Source organism: Dipodomys ordii, unplaced genomic scaffold (genome assembly GCF_000151885.1).
Source record: "Dipodomys ordii isolate 6190 unplaced genomic scaffold, Dord_2.0 Scaffold136, whole genome shotgun sequence".
Lineage (NCBI taxonomy): Eukaryota > Metazoa > Chordata > Mammalia > Rodentia > Heteromyidae > Dipodomys > Dipodomys ordii.
The window spans coordinates 2420-29240 of NW_012267352.1; the positions used below are offsets into that span (position 1 = coordinate 2420).

The 26821-nt window shown below is 36.5% G+C and overlaps 1 protein-coding gene across 2 annotated transcripts in view; it reads right to left on the minus strand.

The window, feature by feature from the left end:
• Positions 1 to 21751: 21751 nt before the first annotated feature.
• Nrip1 (nuclear receptor interacting protein 1) overlaps positions 21752 to 26821 on the minus strand; it is a 73211-nt gene continuing 68141 nt past the window's right edge. For both annotated transcript variants that reach the window (XM_013031044.1, XM_013031045.1), the window contains exon 4: positions 21752 to 26296. In XM_013031044.1, coding sequence (XP_012886498.1) covers positions 22455 to 25928 — 3474 coding nt within the window. In that variant the 5' untranslated portion in view covers positions 25929 to 26296 and the 3' untranslated portion in view covers positions 21752 to 22454. The remainder of the gene's footprint in view (positions 26297 to 26821) is intronic.

Sequence of the window (26821 nt, forward strand, 5' to 3'; positions counted from 1 at the left end):
GAGAATATTGATATATTTTCAGACAAAAGCCCCATTGTGCTTATTAAGCAAGCTCTGAAAGAGTTTCTTGAGGATGAATACCAACAAATAGGCAAGGAACCCCCCAAATGAGCATCATTTAGGGATAACTATACACAAGAGTAATGTACACTAACACCTAAACAGAATCAGTCATGGTTTAGTATTTGTTGGGTGCCAAGATCCCTGCAGATAACAGAGCAATCAATGCTGAAGACTCCTATTTAATGATATCATGTTAGCATCAACCTATGTACATCCCCTAATAGACTTCATATCACCTAATACCTAATGCAATTTGTATTTAGGAATGTAACAGTTGTACTTAGGAAATAGGGATAAAGAAATTACAAGTGTGCTTTCCAAATGTTTTCTATTGACATTGTTTTGTAGAACCCTTAAATATGAAGGTCTCCTGTACCACTTGATATACAATGCAAACCCCAAACAGTAAACATGAGAAGGGCATACAGATATTGATGAAGCCTGAATGTCCATGGAGAAATATAAATATTAAAAAGTGAGATAAAATTTAAGGCAAATAGAATCTACAATTTCTAAATGGATATTTTACAGATGGATCTTTTGGAATATTTTGGCATACCTAGGGTTTGGAACTCAGAACCCCATGCTTGCTAATTAAGCACACTACCCCTTGATCCACATCTCTCCCTCCTTTCTGTTACTTGTTTTCCAGATAGGGTCCCATGTGTTTTTATTTGGGAATGGCCTTAGAACACAATCCTCTGCCTGCCAAGTAATAGGGATTATAGCATGTTCCACATACTCAGCCCTACAAATGGGTCCTAGAAAAACAGTAATTTGAAGGAATCATACCTCTTTTTAGGCCTTTGGGACTGATACCACACATAATCCCTTTCTGTCAAGAATGTACTACTTCTGAAGGTTTTCTAGATGTGTAATTTTATATAATTTATGTATAAATTATATAAATTTATAATTTATAAAATTATATAAAATTTTATATAAATTTTATACTATATGCTACACCCTGCTACTATGCCAATCATTTCCTGATAATTTATGGTTCTCTGAAGCCAAAGGAGATTTTCAAATTCATCTCATACAGGTTATCATATGACTCTGGCCTTCTTGGAGCTAGGTACAGTCAGTCAGTGGCTCTGCTATAATGCACTTCAAATCCCCCAAAAACTCCATTTCCAGCCATTTCTAATGCTCCGTGCTGGACCCTGGCACCCAGATTTTGCAACTGTTCATTCAATACATTCTGGAATAATTTCCAGACTGAAAACAGTCCCTGGATGTAGAATTTATCTTGTTACGTAGAAGCTAGTTTTCTTTTAAAACTATTCACACACATAAACACATGCACACACGTGCACGCGTGCGCGCACATACACACACACACACACACACACACACACACACACACACTTCCCAAAATGAGAAGAGGAAAATTACAAGTAATTTCTATCATATAGAAAACTAGTTTATCTTTCTTCAAGTGGTTCAAAGTAGTATCCTGGGACAAGAATTGACTTGAAAGGAAATCTAAGTCTCTGTAGTACCTCTAGAGAGATGACTTATTTAAGCAGATTTTACCTGGAGCTGTGTTTTTTGTTCAATGTCATTTAATTAAAAGGAAAAATTAAAAGTTTAAAGAGATAGTTGCTGGTTCATGATGTATGCTTTCAAAGTTATCTTCAGAGCATTATTACGATTTTAATATATCTAACAGTGAATTTTCACAGGTTATCATTTATACCATGTCAATAACAAGACTTTTCCTTCCAAGATCTTTATAATTTACATTGATTTTTTTCATGAAAACTGTCTGGAATATAACACAAAAACTCCCCAGTGTACTTATTTTTATTAAACCTATGAATGTGGGGGTGTCTTAGAAGTTGACAGAATCAATTTGACAATTCTTTATATTCCTCTCCTGAGAAGACTTGGCATTACTTGTATAGACAAAACAGAGTTTGCATGAGTGAACAAATATCCAGTTTCCAAACATAGTACACAGAAATCCCTGGAATGGAAGAGTTTTCAGATACTGAATCCAGTCCTTAAGGGGAAACAATGTAAGACTAGAGATGCAGCTATTGATTCATCCTGTAAGACCCTCCTCTCCTCCCAAAGCACTCACAATTAAAAACAAAACAACAACAAAAAAAAACTTCATTCATTAGAGAAGAAAGGCACACAGGATGTGGTGTGTTCTATCTAGTGCTGGGTTAACATGGGAGCTTGTTTGCTTTCATTGATTCAGCATTACATCTCAAATAATACCAAACTTTAAGACTTCTTGGTGCAGGGAAAGCTGATACTTTAGGAGGGTATGCTGAAGCCATGGCAAGGCCAATGAAATCATGACAAAACAGACTTCCATGTTTCTCAATAGCTGCCCATGGCTGCCTACCTAGATTAAAAATGTGTATGTTTCTTAAACGATATTATAAATATCTAAATGTTCCTTGGCAGAAAACATGTTCCCCATCTCTGCTTGAGACTGGCCCACTAGCTTGTGTGAATGGATGAGTAAAAGAGTATAAGATTTTTCCAATGGAAATACGAGGAGACACAACCGAGAGGAAACAAGTTTAATACAACTGAAAGCACTGTGTTTTCAGGACTGTGCTTTGCTTCTAGTATTGGTTAGACACTGCTCTGTTTCTGTTATTCAAGAGCACGTGGAGACACAGAAACATTACCATGCACACTTGCATAGAATTGTAAACTATTTGCAGTCAATATTGCACAAATCTCCTTACTTTAAAAATACATAATACTATAAAAATTATTTGGGTCTTACTATATGCCAGATGCCGTTTTAAGTGATTTATGTAAATTAACACGATCCTTACAATGCCCCTACTATGTGCCATCTCAATGCAATGAACAGCTCAGAGAGACTAACCTGCAATATTTAAGTGGAAAGCAGAGCTTTATTACCAGAAGGCATGCTCCAGCATCTGCACCGTATTCTCTGCCCACTGAGTTCTCATCTCTGTCAGCAAGCTGAGCTGCTTCTCAGCAAGATTTTGAAATGACAGAAAAAGAATTCTGTATAATTTATCCTTCTCAACAGTAGAAAGAAAAAAAGGTTTCTCTTGTAGTGGGAACTGTTGTAGCAAGGTGGTACCAGCTACTTCCTGTGTTTTTAGCTCAATTCTGATATCAGGACAGGTCTACTAGCAGGGTATGTCTGGTCAGGTACACATTATTTTTTTTTCTCCATTGCATGATTGATTTTAACATAAGGTTTTTAACATAAGGTAAATAAGTTCTAAGATTCACTTAAATCTGTATATATTTATTTGATTTAATCTTTAACATGGTGTCTGTCTTTCTGGAAAACTTGCTAATTAATATGAATCCATCTCTCCCCATCTCTTCTCTTTCCAGACAACTATAATTCTTTGAGAATGCCACCTAGAAGTTTTAAAAACTTCCATTTTCAGGTCAAAGCCAAGTACTTAGCCCATTTTATGCCTCAATTTCATCATTAGAAAATCATAGGGATTTCTTCTAGGTCTAAAATTACTATATTCTAGCTTTCTGAATATATTTCTGAATTCTATTTGAAAATCTTTATAAATCCCATGAAAATCTTTATGAGAATAGAAATATTGTAAACACTATTGTATGTGTATGCACTTAGTATGTGTTTTTAATATTTTATTAACTATTCATGTATATAAAATTTTATAATCATATATATATATGTATGTATGCATATACACACACAGATACATGACAGGTACTAGTGGCTTACACCTATAATCCTAGCTACTCAGGAAATTAAGATCTAAAGATCACAGTTTGAAGCCAACTAGAGCAAGAAAAAGAAAAGTTGAAAGTAGAGCTACGACTCAGGTAATAGAGTGCTAGACTTGAGGAACACAAACCAAAAATCCTTCAGAAGTGCCTAGGCCCTGAGTTCAAGCCCAAGACTGGCAAAAAATAAAGTATCAAAAAAACTGAGCATGGTAGAATGTGTCCATCATCCCAGGTCTGAAAAAAAGTGTAAATAGGAGGACTGTGGTCCAGATAGGTATTGACAAATGTGAAATCCTATCTGAAAAAATAACCAAAGGAAAAAGAACTGGATATGTGGCTACAGTGATAGAAGGCCTGCTTACAAAGTATGAACCCTAGTACTGCCAGAAACAAAATAAAGCACTCTAAAATTTTGTAATTAGTGATAGCTATTTTCTCTCTACTGCATATTTACTGTCCCCAAATAACAGGACTCTCTGTAACTTCCATTTGAATATATTAAGAGATCTGAGTCCATAAAACTTACCCTGAAAAAGAAGAAAACATCTCTTTACATTTCTGTTGTTGCCATTCTCATCCACAAACATCATGTCTTTACTAGATTCCTATGGTGATGTCATCCATTTCTCCCTACTTCTCCCTGGCTTTTTCCTATGTCCATTTTTTAAGACAGCAAGGCAGTAATTCTTGACAAAAGTGAAGTCAGACCGTTACTGTAATTATATTTAAATTTTTCAAATGACTACTCATTTCATAGAGGGAAAAAGCATCAAGTTCTTTCTCACAATGACTGTAGAACTCTTCATGAGAAATCATATGCTTACATTCTCTCTTTCTCCCTCTCCTACTCTCTTTCCCTTTTCCTCTCCCTCTCCCCCTCCTCTCTCACGTGGGCACACACACACACACACACACACACACACACACACACACACACACACACATTTCCTCTATACTTACATATACTTCCCTACAGGCAGCTTAAGCTTACAACTATCTTAGGTCTTTTCATTGGTCACATCCAATGTCCAAATGGATATTCTACAAGACATATAGATAACAAAGTATATCATCACTTTCAAGTCAGCTCAGATGTCATTTTCTTTTTTTTATTATAAACATATTTTTTATTGTGAAAATACTGTACAGAGGGGTTACAATTACATGGGCAAGATAATGAGCACATTTCTTATCAAGCATTGTAGCCTCCTCCTTTGTTTCCCCTTCCCATCCCTTCCCATCCTCCCCCCACCCCCCCCACCAAAGTTATAAAGTTAGTTTTTTGACATAACGACTTGTACATCCAATGTCACTTTCTAAAGCTGTACTATTATAGTTGCAACCATACTTCACCCTAATTTGAATGTCCTTGTCCCTTATAACTGTCTCTTTTTCTCATAGTATGTACCATTTTCTAATATCACTTATAATTTACTTATTTGTTGTGGCTATTTTTAGTTTTTTGTCTCATCTACTTCCCTGTACTATTGAGTAACTGAATATAACTTCTGTGAATCTAGGAAACTATATTTTAGTTTTCTAATGTGTTTTATGCACTTACATAATAAATATTTGTATACAGATGAATGAATGATCCAACTACAAAATCTTACACACACACACACACACACACACACACACACACACACACATATATATATATGAAGAAAACATATCTCCAGAGTTAAGTAAGATATTTGGTTTTGTGAAATTTCTTGGGCATCTTCCTCATTTTGGGTGCCTCAGAGTTGCAATATGGCTACTGCTTGTTCCAGGCATCAGTGAAACAAGAATGAGAAAGGAGTTTTCCCCAAAGAGAATAAAAACTTTCATTATGTTGTCCTCTACAGACTTTCACTAACCAGAACTAGATCTTGAGATCAACCTCAGTTACAAAGCATCTGTGAAAAGCCAACAAGATTTCCATAATTTGTTTCATCAGTCATGAATCACAAGCTTAAGAGCAAAATATGGTCAAAGGCTTCCCTGAGTTGTGCATAAGTGGAAGATGTTTGCCAGGTTAACATAGTCATGTACTATGAAACTTGCAATCTCCTTGAGCCAAGAACAACAGAGAAATAAACATTATAAAGGAGGAAGGAAGTTTTATTTAATTAACGATTGGAGAAAGACACAATATATATATGAATTGACTAGATTAAAAGGAAAAAAAAGAAGTGTCCTAGAATAAGTGGTTCTTAAGCTTACCCTTGAATTAGGATACTCAATCTGAAAGGTGAAGAGGTTGAGAACAGGGGTAGTGTGAAAGGCAGAATTTCTAGTCTATCATAAATAGTAACAAAGCTAAAGTCAATTGGCAACACTACAAACTAAAATCAAAGCAGAGTCTTATGCCAGCTCTTTAGGAAATGGAAAGTGACTAGAGGCACAGGAAAGATAAGCCACATGGCATCTAATGTCTCCTGAAAGACGCTATGGCTTTTAAGGGCACCACTGAACATTATTGATTTAATCCTATGCTTTCGTTATAATAATGAAGAAAGTGCGGAACAGAGATTATCAATTGATTTCTGTAAGGTCACATGGTAACTTTAAGGCCAAGACAGGACTGGAATCAAGACTTCTATTCCCTCACTGCATTTTCCAGGTTTCATTTTAGTATGAACTTTCTCCCTTGCCAAACATTCACCACCACATAATATCGTATTTTTCTCATTCTGACCTGACTCTCACAAGTCTAGCTGATTTACTAATAAGTAAGAAAAATTTGCACAAGATTTGGCTAAGCCAGAGTAAAGAAAAGTACTTAGACATGTATCAGCAAACCCATCTCCAGGGAACTGGATAAGAAAAAAAACAGTGTCTGTACAGCTAAGTGGATCTTTCACTGTTGATGGCTCAGCTGTTAAATTAAAAGCTTTGTTTCCCAGAAAATTTCCATTATGAAAAGGGCACATTCATAGCACCCAGCAGGTGGAAGTGAAGATTTTTCTAATATTTGAAAGTCATAAAATTTGACATATTTAAAAAGATACTATAGAGCCTTATTGTTCTTCCATAGAAATTGATCTCTCACTATTTATTCAACTTTTTATTCAGTGGAACTCACTAAAGAGAACTGCACTGCAAATATTTAAATGGCTCTTGTTGGAGTCACACTGAATCAGTGTATGTAGGCTTGGAGAGCTCCATGGTCAAATATTATATCCAGGACACCAGCCTCAAGCATCTCCATTATCAACAAGATTATAAGTTCACATGTGTTGAGAGAGACACAGATGTCCCATTTTACATTTCACAAACAGAGCAACTTAGGAACCAAGAATGTAGGGAGGGGAGGAGGAGGCAAACCCTTCGTCTGAAGAATTAGGAAATGAAGTCACAACCTAGTTTCCCTTCCTGGCCTCAGGCAAATGATTGACTCTGGAGCCAACAATGACCTGCTTAGAGCTGTAGAGTGTCAAGTGCCACCTGGTTCCGTGTCATTGAACATGTAACAAAAGCACAAGGAATGAGAGACCGAAGCACTAAGGGAAAAGGTATGCATCAAATTACATCCCGAAACCTTCATTTTTTCCCTGAACAAATGTAAATACTTAGATGCATCTGAATCATTCATTTTGAAAAACCAACAGAGCCCTTCCCAGGCAAGTAGGACAGATTAAAGCAACAATAACTTCTGCTTTGCTCAAGTGATTTTCTAGATGAAGCTGACAAAACTGCTCTTGGCTAAACCTGACCTTGCTTTCCTCTTAGTTACAGAATCAAAATGCCCTTCTCTGTGCCAGTGGCAGAAAGAGAAACCCACAGGAGGACCAGAGAAATCTCAGTGGAGGTGAAAGTGTAAGGTGTAAGATTGTGGACCACACATTGATAGGATTTCTTTATTATGAGACTTTCCAGATTTAGGTAGTCATGTACCTATGCCCATCTTCTTCTGTAACTGAGGCCACCAATCAAATAGCCTTCCTATGGTTTCATGAATAGAACTAAAGGCCTCAAGTTACTTTGAAGTGTATTTGAAAGAGTAAAATAGTGAGGAGCAGGCCCCCTGGACAGCATCTTGGCCTACCAAGGGAAATCAGATGCCAAAGAGACATTGTTTAGGAACCTCTTGCTTTGCCTCGCCTATGCCCCTACTCAGTTAACTAACTTTCCCATGACTCTGCAGAGAGGATTTGCAAAAGGACTATGATTAGGAATTAACAACCAATCAACACTGACCAATAAAGTGGTACATTCCAAAACATTATAATAGGAGCAACTAATCAGAGCATAGCTCAGGTTATAAGATCCCACTAGACTCAGAACCACATTGACACATGCACAGAGAGCGAGAGAGAGAAAGAGAGGGAGAGAGAGAGAGAGATACCTGAAAGAAGAGAGGATGAACAATCAGCTGAGAGAACATGTGATAGACAAAGCAGAAGAGGAAGTGGACTTCAGGCAAGATACTTCTCTTCTGAATAACCTTCTTCACACTCATCTTCTGTTGTCCTGGACTTCTTCCACCCATCAATTTCCTGAGACAAGAACCCAAAGGGACTCCAGCCACATTAGCAGTAGAGCTGCAATGCTGGCAGCAACGAGTACCCTGAGCTGCAACACTAAACAGGCTTGCCTGTTACAGGGCTATAGCTCTAGGGGTACTCTGCTAGGTGCTGAGCCAAAGGGGCAGTGTGAGCTCTACTTACCATGAGTAGCAACAGAAAATTCTGTATCATATTTACTCAAGTATTTGTTTGATCTCGTATTCTTCCTTTCCCCACTTGATCCTGCAACAAAACATTCTGTGAAAAACTGACAGGTTTGGTGCTCACTGATACCGAAGTGAAATACTAAATACATTGCACTTGTTTGCCAGACGTGAAAATGGAGGTTGTAGGGCAAACTAGATGAATTCTGCTTTCAGCCATGAGAGTAGGGCCACTTTACTGGGTCTCTGACCTTGAGAATTGGTAGAGGGCCAAGCTAGAACGAACCACTAGGGAGAACCATTTCAAATGGAGAGATCAGTAGCTACAAGGTCCCATGAACTGGGAAGGTCCTGATGGCACCCATGGGAAGAGTGGCCAAGTTCCATTTGCTTACAGAGTAGAGTGCATGAGCAGAGATGGAGAGGGCCTGATAAGGAAAAGCCAGGAGCTGGAGAAATTGACCCTAGTGAGTTTGGTTGCTACCCAGACTGCTTTTCCACCTACCCATTTCTCATCCGTGGGTTACATGGCTTCACCTTAACCATGACTCTGAAACTGTCCTTGTCAAGGTAACTGATGATCTTATTATGAAGTCTATATGGAGGATTTTCAGAATTCATTTTGCTTATCATCTCGGCCATCATTGTATTAAAGATTAAGTGGTGAGAGTAGTCTCCTCAAATGCAGAGGCAAACAAAAGTAGACTGTTATAGAGCTTAAAAAATAATAAAAACTAAAAAAAAAACCTGTAAGCCAGCCTTTGATGATACTAACACCAGCAATGCTAAACACTTAATATAAAAGCTTCCTCCCTTATTTGATCAACATTACAATTATGACTGCATTATAATAATATATCATTACTGGATGTATATGTTATCACAACTCATATGTATATATGTGTATATATACAAACTTCAAATAAGCACACTATGATCATCAATCCTTCCATAATTTATGATAAGATATTATTACAATGAATCCCTGAAAGTGAGTTTCAGGAGTTGGCACTTACACAGTCTACCCGAAACACCTCTGGACTCAGCTACATGAGATCATTTCAAAAGTAAATTAATAATGATTCAGTCATTCAAGTTGCCTTTGGGCACAGTTTGCCTCCAACCCGGAAGTATACACCCTGCAGTCAGCATCCAATGTGTAATCAGTAGCTTCAAGGTAAACAATGACAGCACAGATTGCAAAGACAAAGATACAGAAATTACTTTGCTTTTGTCATTGGATGTTACCACAGGAGTTTTTATTTGAACTTAACATTTTAAGTGACAAAGGCCTGCAAACTGGAAGATGTTTATTGACTTGGTTAATACAAATTTTAATTTATACTTGAAATGGTTTACCAAATTTGAATAAAATATTTAAAAATGGCATTCAGTCTTTTGAAATTGTGTTTATTATTTTTTTAAAGACAAATCTTGGAAACGAAGATGATTACTAACTTAACCATGATAATTGCTAAAATAGTTTCATGATATGTATAATATATAATGTATATAATGTGAATGTTTATATAATACATAATATTACATATAATTAATAATACATTGATATATAAGAAAACAACAATATAAATATATAATGTATATTAGATATACTGTTAATCAAGGTGATAATGTGGGCCATTCCTCCCTTCCTTTAAAAGTATTTTAGTATCACCTCTCTTCTTTTTTATTATATCAATATTTTAAAATAGTTGTACAAAAGGGTTTCAACTCAACAAATCATTATGTAAGTGCAATGCATCTTGGTTAATGTCATCCCTTGCATCATTTCCTCCCATCTTTCTCAACTCTACACATACCTTCAAGTTACAGGATTCCATTTTGACATAAGTACATTAAAGATAATGATATTTGCCCACCCTCCCTCTCTCCATTTATCTTCCCTCTCTCCCCTTGATCCTCTCTCCATCTCTGATAAAACACATATCAGTTTCCTGGTATTTATTTTGTTAAACTCTTCAAAAGTTGTTCAGAGGTTTTACCACTGGAATCCTTCCCTGAGCGTACCATACTTTAGTAAATTTGTTATACATGCACATGATGTTTTCACATATGAAAGAAAGCACACACCATTTGTCTCTCTGAACCTGATTTTTTTTCATCTAATGCATATTTTTCCAGGTCCATCTATTTCTCTGAAAATATATTATTCCTTCTGAAAGATGAGTAAAATCCATTCTATATAAGTCACATTTTCTTGGTCATCTCCTTTACAGTCCTCCTGTTTTCAAGCTTTCCTGTTTCAGCTTCCTTCACACATATTCTCTTAGGCATCCCTCTCTGTTGGCTGTCTCTTTTGCAAGATCACCTCCTTCTCAATCCTTGACACACCACACCATTGCACATGGTTATTTTGTCCTACCGACCTCCAAGGCTCCTGAGCAATCACTAAAGTTGTATGGTTTCAATAATCATCTGTATGTGCACAACTCCCACATCTATCACTTTGGCTACTTTTTTCTCTCCTGCAGTAACAACCATTCAACTCTTTGCTGAACATCTTCCCTGAAACCTAACTTAGATGTGCCAAATTTAAATTTAACAGTAGGAAATTGAGCTTCACCTTTATAACTTCAGAGCTCGGCCTCTGGGTTACTATTTCAGTAGCCTTCATAGGCAACTGGTTTTCTTTTGCTTACTAAGCATTGTTCATTCTATTTTCATTCTGTAAGTTCTGAGGAAAACATTACATCCTCTGCAAAGTCTGACCAGGCTTGCAGTTGGATTAGAGGCTTCCCTACTATACCTTGTGAGAACACTCATCAGTCATTGCAGTTTTTCTTCCCTGTAAGTCCTTCATTGCACTTAAATTCTAAGATGGATACCTGATCGGTCTTATTCATCATTGTATTTCTAGGGCCTTATTAGGTGCTTTTATAGAGTTGGTGCTAATAAATATTTTGTAAAATGAATGAATACATGTATGAATTGCTTCTACTCTGACTACAATTTCTCCAAACCATGCATCATGGCTCCTCTGTCACACACTATCAATTGTTCCATTTTGACTCATTTCATTCCTAGAGAACCTTTTGTATGCTTTATTATTTATAATCACATTAATGATTTAGTTCAGAATGTATTGTAGTATAAAAATGATACACGATAAATGAAATCTGGCAGGTTTTTATTTTCACCCTCAGGAAGGAAATGGAGGTATAAATATATTTAAAATCCACCATGTGGTGATGGAAAACAGGGCTTTTGGCCAAACAGATTATTTTTTTTTTCAATTTTCAATCCACACACCAACAGAAATGATCACTTTAAGTCTCTTCTCACTCTACATTTCAAGGGATGTATGGACATAGAATGGATGTTTCCTGATTTCCAAATAAAGAGATACACACAAAAATGAGAGGGCTTTCAAAAAGGAGATGATGATTTTTTTTTCACTGAAAAGGCACAGCTAAAGTCTTAGGCTAAGTAAGAGAGGGTCTTCTCATACTGTTTAGCCAGCACAACCTTCTTTTCATGTTTATATCAACAACAGTCACTGGCTCCTGGTCAGATGTACATAAAAAGATGAGAAGCCACTGGATGATACTCTTATTCCATGCTGGCTCAAGGCAGGGCTGATGGCAGCAGGTAACAGGCACCTGCACAGGGCTCCTCATGGGCCATCAGGGGTTCTAATCAGCTTCTCTTAGCTGGCAGATTTTGAACAGTGGGTATGTTCCAAATATGTCAGGGCATATTTTTCAAACATCACTGCAGATTCACTCGTTACGTCTTGCCTTTTTTTAGACCTTGACAATAAAGGAACAGTTTTAAACAAGGAAGGAAAAAGGAAGCCAGTTCACACTGATATTTTATGACATGCTAGGATCCACAGTGAGATTAGCCTATTTCTTTAGCATCTTTGGGGTTCTCTTATCAGAGAATCCTTGTTATTTGCCACTTTACAGCTGCAATTATATCTCCAAGAACCCAACTTCACTTTTACGTCTACGTGCTCTTAATTTCTACCAGTATCAAAAGTATATACCTGAAGGAAGATATTGAAAAAACACGGGCTCTGTATGTGCTCTAGCTGTTTATATAGATGTGTGTTCTCATAAATTCTTGAGAATCTCAACTTAGAATATAAATATCTGAAGCACCAGAATCTCATCATGCCTTTATTTTTCTTCACAGGACAAAAAGCACTTGATATTTAATAAATTCTCTCTTTCTCTCTCTCTCTCTGTCACACACACACACACACACACACACACACACACACACACACACACACACACACACCCTTAAAAAATGCTTTCCAATCTATTTTGTGCCCGTACCGACCCAACAAAGATATTAAAGATAGAAAATCTGGAGTACTAAAATAGACTTCTCTGTATTTTATTTACTTCCTATGTGGTAGTAAATGGTATGTTAGATTCTTAGGACTTCTGGAACAAATTGACACAAATAAGAGAAACAAGAGAATTTTAACGTGGCTTAAGACAACTGAAATTTATTTTTATACTTTTCTGGCGACCAGATATACAAAATGAGTTTCACTAGCCACAATTCAGGTGTCAGCAGGAACATACTTCCTCCAAAGTCTCTACAGAAGAATCAGTTCCTTGGTTCTGCCAGCTTCTAATGGTTGCTGACATGCCTTGGCTTGTGGCCCCCTCTATTTTACATTGTCTTCTCTCCTGGTTGTATGAATTTGTACCACTGTTCCTCTCTTGTAAGAAGACATTTGATTGCAAGTATTACCAGCCTATATTATCTACAATAATCTCCTAACCTATGAATGCTAATCTTAATGTTTTTATTTCTGGTTGTTACACTCACAGAGTGATATTTCCCTACTTCTGCCATGCCTTTTCCTTAGAGATAGGGGTTGGTGAAAGAGAAGATTAAAAACTTCTACTTGGAGAAAACAAAATGAAAAACACAGATGTTTGAGATACAAACTTGAGAGAATTCTCTCGCTAAATGAATAGAAGCAAGGACCCAGGGATGAATTAGGGACTAGGACATGCTCACTCTTGAACACAGTAATTCTGACATTAGAGATGAGAAAGAAGCAGAGATGATTTTCTCAAGGACTACCATTTAGAGAAGAAATAGTTTTTCAGCATGAACTAGTGAATGTAAAAGAATCTGTTTGCAGAGGTTGTTAATACATAAATAAAGGTGATCCCTAGTGGATTAGAAACTGTCAGCAAATCTTGAAAACTACAGTTATCCACTTAGCAAGAACATTCAAGGGCAATTTAATAAACTAATCAGCCTAAACCACAATCGTCCTATGTGCTGAAATTGGCTTTGGGATGTGTTTAGGTTCAAACTGAATATCCAACTTTGGAAAAGAAAGAAAAGTTTAATCACATAAACATGTTGAAATAAACCAATAAGTATAATGATATCCAGGTAGACTGTACCACAAACGAGCATCCCTGTATTTTTTAGATTGACATAAAATGAAAGAAGTTCATCCTCATTCTTTTTGAGTCCTACAGTATAGTTCTGCTCATCTCCTTTCCAGTTATATGTGGATCTCATCTCCTAAATTAAATTTTTTCCTTTGGATTATTTTTGTTTGAAATCCCTATGGCTTGTTCCTTTTAGCTTCTAGCCTATTATCTGTCATCTGAAAAAAGTTAATAAATAAAGAAAAAAACTGAGGTCCACACAAATGCTCACACTGTAGTGTTTATAGCAGCTATATCTCTAATTGCCAGAAATTTGGTGGGGGGAAAATGTCTTTCAATAGGCAACTAGATAAACAAAATTATCTAGAATGGATTATTAGCCAGCAATATAAAACTATGAGCTAGCCGGGTGCCAGTGGCTCATGCTTGTAATTCTAGCTCTCTGGAGACTGAGATCTGAGGATTTTAGTTCAAAAACATCCTGGGCAGGAAAGTCTATGAGACTTTTATCTCCAGTTAAGCACCATAAAGGCCAGAAGTAGAGTTATGGCTCAAGTGGTAAGAGTGCTAAACTTGAACAGAAAAGTTCAGGTACAGCTCCCAGACCTCGAGTTCAAGCCCCCAAAAACCCCAAAAACCACTGAGCAATCAAAACTATAAAAAGAGATGGAAAAAAAACTTTAAAATGTCTATCACTAAGTGAAAGATGCAACTCTGGAAGGTTATGTACTGATAAATTCCGATTATATGCAGTTCTGGCAAAAAAAAAAAAAATCCTATTGTGAGAGCAATGGTTTTCAGGACCTTGCAGTGAGAGGTGAACCAGGAAGGAAGCACAGGGGAACTTTAGGGCACCAGCCACCCCTAGATAATACTGTATGGTGGGTAGGTAGATGTCACAAATTTAAAGTTCATATGAACAAGCCCCATCATGAAGGGTAGATTTTAGTTACTAATGTATTAATATTGATTACTCAATTGTAACAAGTGTGACACACTAGTCTAATCAGGATGTGAATAAAAGAAGGAAAACTTGGTATAAGGGAAATTTTTTCCACTTGGGTTTTCTGGTAGCATATATATATATATATATATATATATATATGTATACACACACATACATACATACATATACGCATATGCATATACTACATATATACATATATAGTTCTAGATTCCAAAGTGTCACTGAAACCCTTACAAAGTGAATGTATAACCAAATACCCGAGACTATCAGCTCATAAAGAGGAAAGGTTTCTTTTTGTTTCACAGGATTTGACTTTTCAATCTATGGTTAGTTTATCTTGTTGCTTAGGGTCTATGTTGATATATCACAGTGGTAACAGGTAGTGAAGAAAACCATTTATCTAGGGCCAGGAAGAGCAAAAGGAAGAGATCAGAGCCTCAAATATTTCCTTCAAGGGCATGGTTCCCATTGGCCTCGGAACCTCCCATTAAGCTCCAATTCGTAAAAGTCCCACCGCATCCCAACAGTGCCAAGCTTTGAGTCTTAATGCATAGGTATCTGAGGCACTTTCCAGATGTGAAGTATAGCACTAAAGTCAGTGTCCACTCCATATGTAATGCATGGCTTCATATCACATTACCTTAGGTTTACACATTTTCCTCAGGGTGAAGAGATGATGGAAAGAAATCTGATTTTAAAATATGCAGACTCACAAAAACAAACTCCTTATTTGTGATGTGAAAATAAAAGTAGGATTATTCTCTATATACAACTAGAAAGTCTTTTTTTCTCTAAAGATAGCAAAGGGCTTTAAAAAAATTGTACAGTGTTTAGTGATCAATACCAGGGTTTTGAGCATGCTTGGGAAGCGCTCTGTCACTGAGCTACATTTCTTCCTAGAAACTAATAGGACAAAACAAAATAATATAGGGAGAGTCTGCTCATCCTGACCAAAGCTAGGGTCATCATACATAAAACTTTTGTCCTCCAATATACACATCCCTGTCTTCAGATATTTCTAATTACACAAGTCCTCCCTTGAAATATTCCCTTTGAGAAAGACAGTATTTTAAATTTTTATTTTTAAGTAGTTGCACAAAGGAGTTGCCTTTCAACAGAAAAGAGTCTTGAAGCCAGAGATACCTATTTTTTTTGGTAGAAGAAACCATACTGGGCAGAAATCACACTGAGTTATGTTTATTAGTACTTCATGCTTAGAGGAAGCCGTCTATTCAATCCCTATTGAAAATCAATCTCCTCATCCCAATACTGTAAATTTAAAATTTTCAGTGCCGGCGGAGAGATGTCAAATGCAACCAGAGTAATTTCAGTGAAGACCTTATTTCCTCTCTTAGGAGCTAGGGATAGTAAATAAGTAATTTTTTTTTCTGGGTAAAGAAAATGCAGAACTTAATTTCATGGAATCACAATAAAAAGGAAATTATAACCAATCAGTCCAATTCCACAGATAAAATAAAGTGGTATTTCTGGAGATTTATTTATTCTTGTTATACACCTTCTTCTGGCATAACAAAATGCAAAATAGGTCAAAACTTCTACTCTATTCACCAAACATGCATTTCCAGGACGAACTAAAAGAAATCCCCTCATCTTTAGGGGGCTACTTGGCAGCAAAGCTGACTTGACAGCAAGGACATGGCATTTCCATGGTTACAAGCAACTGCAAAGAGATCTGAAAGGACCCACTTGCTCTTCATGTTGGAAAGACTGCCATGATTATCTTTATTCGCAGAAAACTAAGTAAAGTGGGACATTAGTATATTTGATTATAGAAGTGAAAGTGTATGTAAGAGCACGTAATGATGTCAGAGCCCATTAAGCCCTGAATTACTGTTATCTTCTGCTTGGAGTATCCCTAGAGTTTAGTTATGAGTCCCTATATTTAGACTACTTAAGAGATAAGTATCTGTGTATGCTTTTGGGAGTAGGGAGGGGTGAAAAAAGCTGCTTTCCCATTTTGTTGCCAACAAGAACAAAAGCAAAATTGTCCTATGGATATATGCCCAGATTTGTATGAACATATGCAAAGGCCACTTACTTTTAATGAAGTACTTTATATAGTTGAAGTGGGTTGGGGTGATGTGAAGGTGGGTAATAACTCTGAAGCCATTCTCTTTTGATGGACAGTGTTTACTAGTAATAGAGAAACATTAGGGAATAAGGAGAAAATGGTCTTAGCTGGAATTCCATAGTTCACTGACCCATGTTATGGCATTTAGTCCACTGGTCTTGTTCTTTTGTCTTGTGACTAAATTGAGCTTTTTTTTTAAATCCATATTTGGATCCATGCTGTATTTTCTAGAATATTTTCACCAAAATCAAAGGTGATTCAAAGGGAAAATCATAGTTTAGAACTTGAGGACTTGGTGAAGGTTTGGATTAGCATCACAGTTTCGTCTTTTGAATTTTTTTTAACCAGGTAAGGAGAATTTCCCTTAAAAACTCTACAGATTCAAAGATGCTATGGTAAAGCCAATGGGAAAATATAAAATTCAAAGGCAGGATGTTCTAGAAGATAGTGCAAGGCTAGCTGGTACACCCAATGGAGTGCTAGTGTTTTCACAAGATTTCAGCATGCTCATGGAAAGCTTCACCATAATGGCTGCCAGAGGCAACGCTACATCAGAGAACACTGTAGCTTGCTAGGTCTTTTCCTTTTCCAATATAATCCCCACAGATAAAAGGTTATCATTCAAAATGAGCAAAACATAACTGAAAAACACTATTTAGAATGTTCAAAACTCATCTTCTGACGGTGGAAGTATGCTATCTTAGTTACTCCTGGCAAGATTCATACATTTACTTGCAGACATTTTTAAGAGCACACCAAAAATGTGGCCGAATTTATGAGATTTTAGTTTCCTTCCAATTATTACACTACTTGAGAGTACATGGGATTTAGAACAGGTAGCCTTAAACTTAATTATGATGACTTCATGAAAATGGCATATTATTAGACTAACTAGAGAACTAGAATAATAATTTAATAATAAATGCTAGCAAACTACTCTGAAAAGATGTCATACCACTTTATTCTTTGTCTACACATTTTATGGAATAAACAAAAAATAAGGGTTGACCCAATAATGGAACATTTAGAATCATTTTCTGTAGTCTAACATGTCAGTTTAGAAAGTTTAAAAAAGTTATTTCCTCACTCATAAGCTTGAAATAAAACTTCACATAGGTAATGAATTACAAGGAGTTGAATTTAAATCATAAAAAAAAACACCCCCACACAAAAAAAACAAAAAAAAAGGGCTCTTAAAATTCCTCCATTTGTTACTTTACCTATTTGCCAGGCTTTTTTACCATATAACCTAATAAAACATGGCTGTACACTCTCATTCTGCTGGTAGCATCTATATATAAGAAAGTGCAATTTTTTTCACACACTAATAATGTAAAAAGCAGGATGTATTTCCAGTTTTTAAATGCTTTTATTTACTTATTTCTAATATCCTGGCAGGCACTGTCCATAGAACCAAGGCCTTGCACAAGCTAGGCCAGTTATCATTGACTTACAAGTTGAAACAGTTTAAAAAAAATTATACCCATCTATAGAACCTGGATTATATCGATTTTAGTCCTAGAAAATGGAACTCATCTTTGAAAAATTCCTTTGTCCCAAGTCAAACTAATCTATTTTTCTAAACCACTAGGCCATAGGATAAGAAAGGTAGAAGATTTTCACTAAAAAAGAAAAAAATTACTTATATTTAACCACTCATAACCAACACACATGCGGTATACAGTTGCATATGTAACTGTATGGACAGGTACAGCAATCACTTTTGAATGATCAAATATTTTTTCTTCTTTTGAAAATAAACACTGATGGGGAATTCATAAAAGCTCTAAAACAAAGGCTGTATACTTATATGGAATCAACTTCTTTAATACTATACAAATCTTTTTTCATTAAAAAAAATTTAGTGGCCATTCAATCACAAATTGATTGGGGAAAGTGAAATTCTAGTCTTATTGCCATTTTGAGCTTCATTATAATTATCTTATTTTAAATGTTATAACTTGCTAGCCAGCTTCTTTTTCCTTTTAAGAAAGGGAAAACATCTTTGAAAATCTATTTTTACAACCTGGACTTGTAGGTTTATAGACATCTAAATACCAGAGGAAGTTCACAAAATAACAGTCATTTCAAACTAGAGGCGATACAGTTTTTGTGTATTTTTTTTGTTCTCTCATTTATTCAAATTCACTGCAGGAAGTAAACACTAAAAGATTAAAAAAAAACAAAAAATTCACACTGCAGTATGTACAGTTTCAAGACATCACATGAAAAATTAAATTCCTAATAAAAATGACAAATTATATTACTGAGCAGATCGCATCACAACTGGCTTTGTAAACCCCACATTTCTTACCATGAATGGTAATGTGCCTGTATTCCAGTATTTGCTAGAATACTCCTGGTATAATATTATGTTTCCAACAGGATTTAAAAAATTCATGAAAGTGAATTGATTTGGAAAATAAAAATTAAGACCCTTGGATTCAAAGCACATTCTTTCACAAATCTTAAGCCACAGAAGTTATATCCAGAAATGGAATACTGTCATGATGCGATGAACATCTGATCTGACTTAAGACATTTTGCCAAATGCACAGATGCACAGGGTTCCCCATGCGCTTTTCATGCAGCAGGTAATCACAACTTAAATAAAAGGTTTATTCTATACATTTGTCCAGACTTGCAACTGTATACATACATGCACAATTTTTAAACCTGTCTGATTATATTTACACTTATACATGGAATATACAGAAACCAAAGTGGATTAAAAGGCTTTTCTGTTGCATTAGAACAATACAAAATATGTATTTCTCATTAAGGAAATCACTATTTACATCACCTTTAAAAACCAATTTTAACATCTTCATGTAACAAGTCAATATATATATATACATATTATATATATATATATAAAATATATACTCTCACCAGTTTACTCTTCTATATGTAGTAGCAGAGAATAAACAGGTAATGCTACCATACTGATGTCAATGAAAGCTATAGTACCCTTTCACAAACGACTTTATTAGCAAGAAATTGCCTAGGTATCTAAAATAGTCCTTGAAAATGTGAATATGTGCATTCTTGTATCTACATATGTATAAACAAAGTGGATCTGTGGATGTATGCCTTTGCTCAGTGCTCTTCTTTAAAAATCACTCTAAATTGAAATTGGGAATATCGTGTAGTAAATCAGAACAGCATTTTTTTTTGCAGTCATATTTATTTCTGTATTACATACCCTCATTCCTTTAATTGTTAACAAAAATAACCAACCAACTAAAACAAACCAACCAACAAACAAACAAAAAAAAAAAGCACTGTTGGCTCTGGTTACTTTCACCCCACCTGAATGTCACTCTCTTGTTTAAGAGAAATATTCGGAGGAAGAAGAATTTTCTGAAACACTTCTAAGTCTCTAGACCTTTTGCAATGACCAAGAAAAATGATTCACTTCAACGCTTGTTTATACAGGATAGACATTGAGATTGTCACAGTATGGACATGGAGAATAAATTCACTGGCCAGTGGAATTTTCATGTCAGAACAAGCATGTGCCTTCACCTCTCTATAATGTAGCATCAGATACACTCCTGACTATTGTGAGATATCCAGTAACTATGTACAAGTCACTTTGAGAAAAAAAATATTTAGACTTTTAGATCATATTAGGAAAAAATGTCTATTTTTAATATAAAAAATCTTAGAAACAACATCAAGTAGAACAACTTTTAATTTCCTACCCATTAATAATTGCCTATACAGTAATTTTTTGACAGGCCAGTTGCTTACCTGGTTCACAATTGTAAACAAAAATACGTGTGTGTGTGTCTGTGTGTGTATATATGTCAACTATGGATTGTAAAACTTGAACTTAAAAATATTTATTTCCACAATGAAATCCCATGTGGCTCAATAATGTTCTATAACTGTCAGTTTTCTTTGCGTCATTGTTTAGAAGGAATAGATCCAGGGGAGTGACTGTACATTCGGAATGTACATTCTGTCATGGATAAGTGCCCTCTGTTCTTTTGCTTTAGTCAATCTCAGTTTTAGTGCCTTTCTTGAGGTTGAACTAAATGCTTCTAATATTTGTCAGCATTGTTCATAGGACAATGGTCTTAATAGAAGATAAGGATGTATTCAGGAGAAGTTTCCAAACCATCCTGGAATCACCTGAGTTTGGTAAGTGGCCCTGTTATTCCATCCCTAAGGCTAATTAAGTAGATGTTACTCATTAGAACACATAAATAATCACAGATTTTCCTGAGATGTTGAGCCAGATATGAAAGTTGTCCCCTCTACCCAATTTTTTTCTCATAAAAAGTATTCTGAACCCGATTTCCAAAGACAAAACGAACAGCAATATAGGAACTACAATAATGCAAATTTTGAGTTATGTGTAGCTGTATTGGGGAAAATATAGGCATCAAATAGTTTTACAGTCCCATGTTCTGAGAAAAGTCATAGCAATGGTTTTCAATCATCGGTATGCAGAAGAAACACCTAGGGAGCATGCTAAGACGCAGATGGAAGAGTCCCAGATCCACTTAGCAGAGATCCTCGTGCTTGTAGCTCTGAGATGCTGCCTATGAATCTGCATTTTAAAGCAAGTGCTCCAGATGATTCCAATACAGATAGATGGTCTGAGTCCAGCTTTAAGAAATCCTGCTCATAAGACTCACAAGGTACCATAGGAATGGTGAGAACTTTTACAAGAGATGGTGCAAATTGTCCAAAGAAAAACCATTTTGCTTTTATTAAAAACAAATTCATAAATAGTCAACAATTCAGGAAACCACCTGAAGATAAGTGTTAACTTTCCAAATTCTGTAAAAGGAGGAGTATTAATTTAGTAAAGTAGTTAAAATACAAAAATGGAAATCTGCCTGTTTTTTTTAAGGATCTATCAAACTGCCTTCTTTTGTAATCAATTTTTACTAAATAGTACAAGGTTTTAAAGAAATATATATTGAAAAGGTCTGAGGTGGAACAGACACATTGAGAACCACAAAACCACCTCCAAGAGTTAAAAATAAATGTGTTCTTTTTTTCTGTTTTTGTTTTTTTTTAGCAAAAGTGAAAAATGTATGTTTTTTCCTAATTTATTCTTGAATTGAAAATGAGAGGTGAATCAGAGCTTTTTTTTAAAATTTAATAATTATTCTTTAAAGAGTTAACTGTTTGGACATTAAAAATGTTATGTAGACTGACTTCTGAGATGCAAAATAAAGTACCCTCATAAAGGCAGCAAAATGCATTGATCCACTAGGATGGAGTTTTACATTTCAATTTATGCCTCTTATTCATTATTACAAAAGATTTTATTCATAGGCTACTCACAGTTGTTCTCTGATGCATACAGAAGTGTTAAACAACCAATTGCTAGTTCAAATAGTTTCCTCATGACATCTAATGTTAAGCAAAAATTAGTATGCATATTTAAACATCACCAGTAACCAGTACTTTTCAAAATGAAAAAAAAAGTTTCAATTATACCATGCTTGTCTCAAATCATGCTCTTATTTATACAGATCTCAAGTTCATACTAATTAGTTTTAAAAAGATCTGGGGCTGGATGATGGCAGCTACATTTTATTCTGATTCCTTTTTTATTGTTAGCACGTTTCCCAGAAGTCCATAAACTTCTCCATTTGCACTGTGTGGGCGAGAAGCATTATTTCCCATATGGCTATTGTAAGGGCTTCTTAAATTAAAGAAAGAAGCTTTAGTTTCTGCAGGAGGAAGTAACTCTTCCTTGACTGTAACTTGTGAGACACTTTCAGTAGATGAAGACTCCCTCCAGATGTCCTTGTCCTGTGTCTCTTGACTGGTAACAGCAGTGCCTCCCTTCTGAAGCATGTAATACAGTATTGGATTTGTTTTGGTCAGTCTTGGAGAGTCTTTTTCATACTCATTCTTATCCACATCTGTGATAACCCACTTAATGGGCCCCTTCTCACTAGTCATGGTACACCCATTCAAAAGCCCAGGTTCTAGCCTAGACCCTGAACAGCCCAAGTGCTCAGGGAAAGAAGGGCTCACAGGAGTTTTCATCAATCCTGGGTATGGAAATGTCCTACTATCCACACAACTGTTGGGTTGAGTGTTGCTGTACATCAGTCCATTTAAAGAAGAAATGCTGAATTCAGGTTTGCTACTGGTCACATGATTTTTGTGTCCCTTTTTTTTAATGTCCATGACAGAGTTACTCCTGTGTGGGGACAAATCTCGCACACAGTTTTCTGAGAGAAGAAGCTGTTTTAGAACATTGAAGCTTTTGCTCTCTCTGACCCAACTCCGATGTTCATTGTCGCTGGTGGAAGCATGACCAGAAGGATACTTAAATTCAAGATCATTTCTGCTCAGTTTTAGCTCTTCCTGGTTAAGCAAGGGCCCATAGAGTACTTCTGGAGCACTGTGATTATTTGCAGCATCAACAAGGTTGTTTTTCATTTTTTTAAATGGACTTTCTAATGGCTCAGTATAAAGCTTCCTTTTCTTAGGAACGGTGCAAAGACTCTTTGATTCTGGAGGTGCCAGTTCACTATTTCTATGATTCTTGTCTGTATCATCGGCTGTGTAACTCTCTTGGTTCTGTCTCAGCAATCGACTTAACAGACCATTTTTCGAGAAAGAAAAGTCCTGAGGTGAACCAGGCTCGGACTTGAAGTCCTCGGACACAGGTAAGGCAGTTGCGCTTCTCTGCATGGAGGGAGTCCTCCCTAAGAACGGGGTGGTCTTGGCATCATGGCTCAAGTGCATGTTGGTGTTATGAATATGTAAGTCATCGCTGGGTTCCGATTTTATTTTCACCATCAATATTTGTTCATTTAAAGCTCTCTCTCCATGCTCCTGGGTGCTCTCATCTCTTAGGGATGGTTTCTCTTTCTTCTCACTCTTCCCTTTATTGGGATTTCCCAGTAGTAACTGGAGGACAGTACGTCTTTCTAGCAGGTTTTCTATTTCAGAACCAGAAAGTCCTGGTTCAGGACCTGTTGGTTGGCTACTAAAAGACTTATTTTCTTCAACTGCATTTGTTTTAGTTGAGAGCAGAGGGCTATTTATTCTGTCAATCATACCTACAGTTTTATCTGTGTTTACACTTAACAGCGGTTTGCTAGGTCGTGGCTCTTCAATTGGCATGGAAGACTGCATTCCACACTGTGCCAAATTCTGTAACAGTTTACTGGCACTGAAGGTTGCAGAATTCTGTGCACCTTCATTTGGCGCTGGTTTCTCTCCTTGTGATTCTTTGCTTTTTGAAAGGTCCATCAAGTGGTTAGATGCAGTGTTTGTCAGGTTTTCAGATGGTGTACCACAGGAATATGGTGGGGAATTCCACTTGATGACCAGAGAGTGTTGAGAAAGATTGATGGGAGAGTCTGCTTTGGTTGCTGTGTGTAATGGTGGAGTGCTCACTGGAGTAGTCCTGTTAATACTGGGGCTTTCTATCACCGAAGTCCTTGTATAATTTTGTGTACTGAATTTTGTCACATCGCTGTGTATTCCCTGAGGGCTGGTGTTTGTTTCTACATTTTCTTCATTTTTATGGCCAAGAAGTAACTGAAGAAGTGTTACCTTCTGGTGTGAATTTAGTTTAGAATTTTTTGAGGTATCTTGCTCTTTGATATCCATTTCTGGGACTTTTGGATCCCAGGTGTTTAGTAAGGACTGAGTTAAATTATCAAAAGAGACAGGTTGGTCAGATTCAGGTTTTTCTATCCGGTGCTTACAGGACAAGTCTATGGGAACACAGTTGGAATATGAACTTTCATCACCACTGCTGTCATCTGTAAAACTTGGGTTGTTATCTGAATATTCATCCATAGTGGTTGGTGTACTACTATCCTCAAAAATGCTTCCTCTCTCATTCTGGCTGTGTCCATTCATTGGCTTAGGTATGGTCTGGCTTTTAAGAAGATGTAAAAGCAAACTACTGTTAGCAGCTTGCTTTATATTGTTTCGTTCCAGGGAGTTCTTATAGCCTGAACTTTTAGGGGAAGAAGGAACAGTACCCATTGGATTTTGAAATGTCGCAGCACTGTTTTTGCTACCCATCACCTTGCTTGAAGATGTTCTTGCCTGACCATTAAGATGGCTTGTCATTCCTTTTGACAGCTGAAAACTGCTGACATCCTTCTGACCATTTTCCTGTAATCTGGCCATGGCAGCAAGTCTTTCACTTGCTGCCTGATTTGCATTTTGGGTTTTTAAAGCGTGTTCCCGAGAATACTGCTGCAGATGGGCTTCGCTTGAAAGGAGCAATGCTAGCTGACTACAAGCAACGCTAGGTTTCGGTGATGTGGCAGGACTAGCCCTTTTCTCCACCATGCTGGCGACAGCCTGCAGCCGTGCGGCACATGACAAGGGTTCACTCAAGACTTTTGTTCCACTCTGTCCCCCAGGATGAGGCGACTCCACAAACCTGTCTCTGATGAGGTTTTTAGTTACATCAGGAAGACTGGTATCAGGCTTTTGATCTTTAGCTTTACTTTTCTTCAACAGAGTTTTTAAGTGACTGGAGGCAACACCATAGCACCTTAAATCCTTCTCTACTTTTAGAGAATCATGACTGAGGGCATATCCTTGCTCCTTGAGGCTCTGCCTAATTTGTTGTGACAGAGCAACAGTCTGCAGCCTAGAGCTGAATGACTGAAGCAAAGAGGCCAGTAATGTGCTATCCTGTTTGCCTTTAGGCACCGTGTCAACCATGCCAGCTAGCAAAGCTTCCTTCTTTACATTTAAATTCACGATGGAATCAGACAGCCTCTTCCGCTTTGCTGCATTCCAGTCCTCAGAAGACTGCAACAACCTGGCTTTTTTGAGATGCAGCATGCCAGATCCCTGGTAAGTATGTGTATTGGGAACTGGACCATTACTTTGACAGGTGGGAAATGCACTGCCAGAAATGTTAAAGTTCTGATCGTCTTCATTGTGTCCAGCAGACTTTTTGTCGACGGCGGTGCCTGATCCCCCCGCTGCCTGATGCATTAGTAATCCTTCTAGGTAAGTTAAAACTATAGAATCCTGATGCACATCAGAGCCAAGCTCTTCTCCATGAGTCATGTTCAATAGAAGTGTTCACAGGGGCTTGGTTTCTAGTCACCTTAAAGAATGTTTTTTTTTGTTGTTGGTGGTGGTGGTGGTGGAGGGGAGCAAGATGTAACTTTAAAAAGCAAGTGACAGTTTATCACTTTCCATAGCAATTAGACAGAGCTGTGCTGTTACATTCTGACCAGAATTTCCTCTGGCAATGGAAAGACAACAGGCAAGTAAACTTGATTGCAGTCTGACCACAGCGTTGATCAACTTCCCAATAAGAAGCTGAGGAATCCTGTAATATGTAGGTATGTAGTAGCAAGTAGATGTCTTAACGAATATATTGGTTTTCTTTCTTCATTTTTAATTCTTCATCAAATGCAAATAGCAGTATTCTAAAAATAAAAATGAAAATAGTTAAGGAATAAGTAGAATCATGGTCTCTCAGTAAGCAAAAGAATGTAGATTTACTAAATATACACATATGCAATACACACATGTATACACATCAGTCACTTCTTTAGTAATTTACTTTATAATTCCTTATCCTGGAAGTCCATGAGTTAGTCCACAATCTTACATAATCAACACATTTAGAAAAGAGGAAAAAATGGTTTGTGACTTTCAAAACCCATCAAAATTTTAAATATTCATGACAATCTTGCTGTGAATTAATGTGGATGTTAAATTTGCTTTCAAGTTTTCTGTCTCTTTAAGGGAACTAGAATTTATTCCCTTATATTACTGGGTGCTTAGGAAGAAACATAAGGAAATGTGCTTAAAAAGGACAATGAAATAATATAGCATGATGTACGTGATACAACAGAACACATTCACCTCAAACATAACCACACACCAAATATTTAATAATTTTTCAATTTAACATAAATGGAAGAGTCAAGAAGTAGAGTAAGATTAAC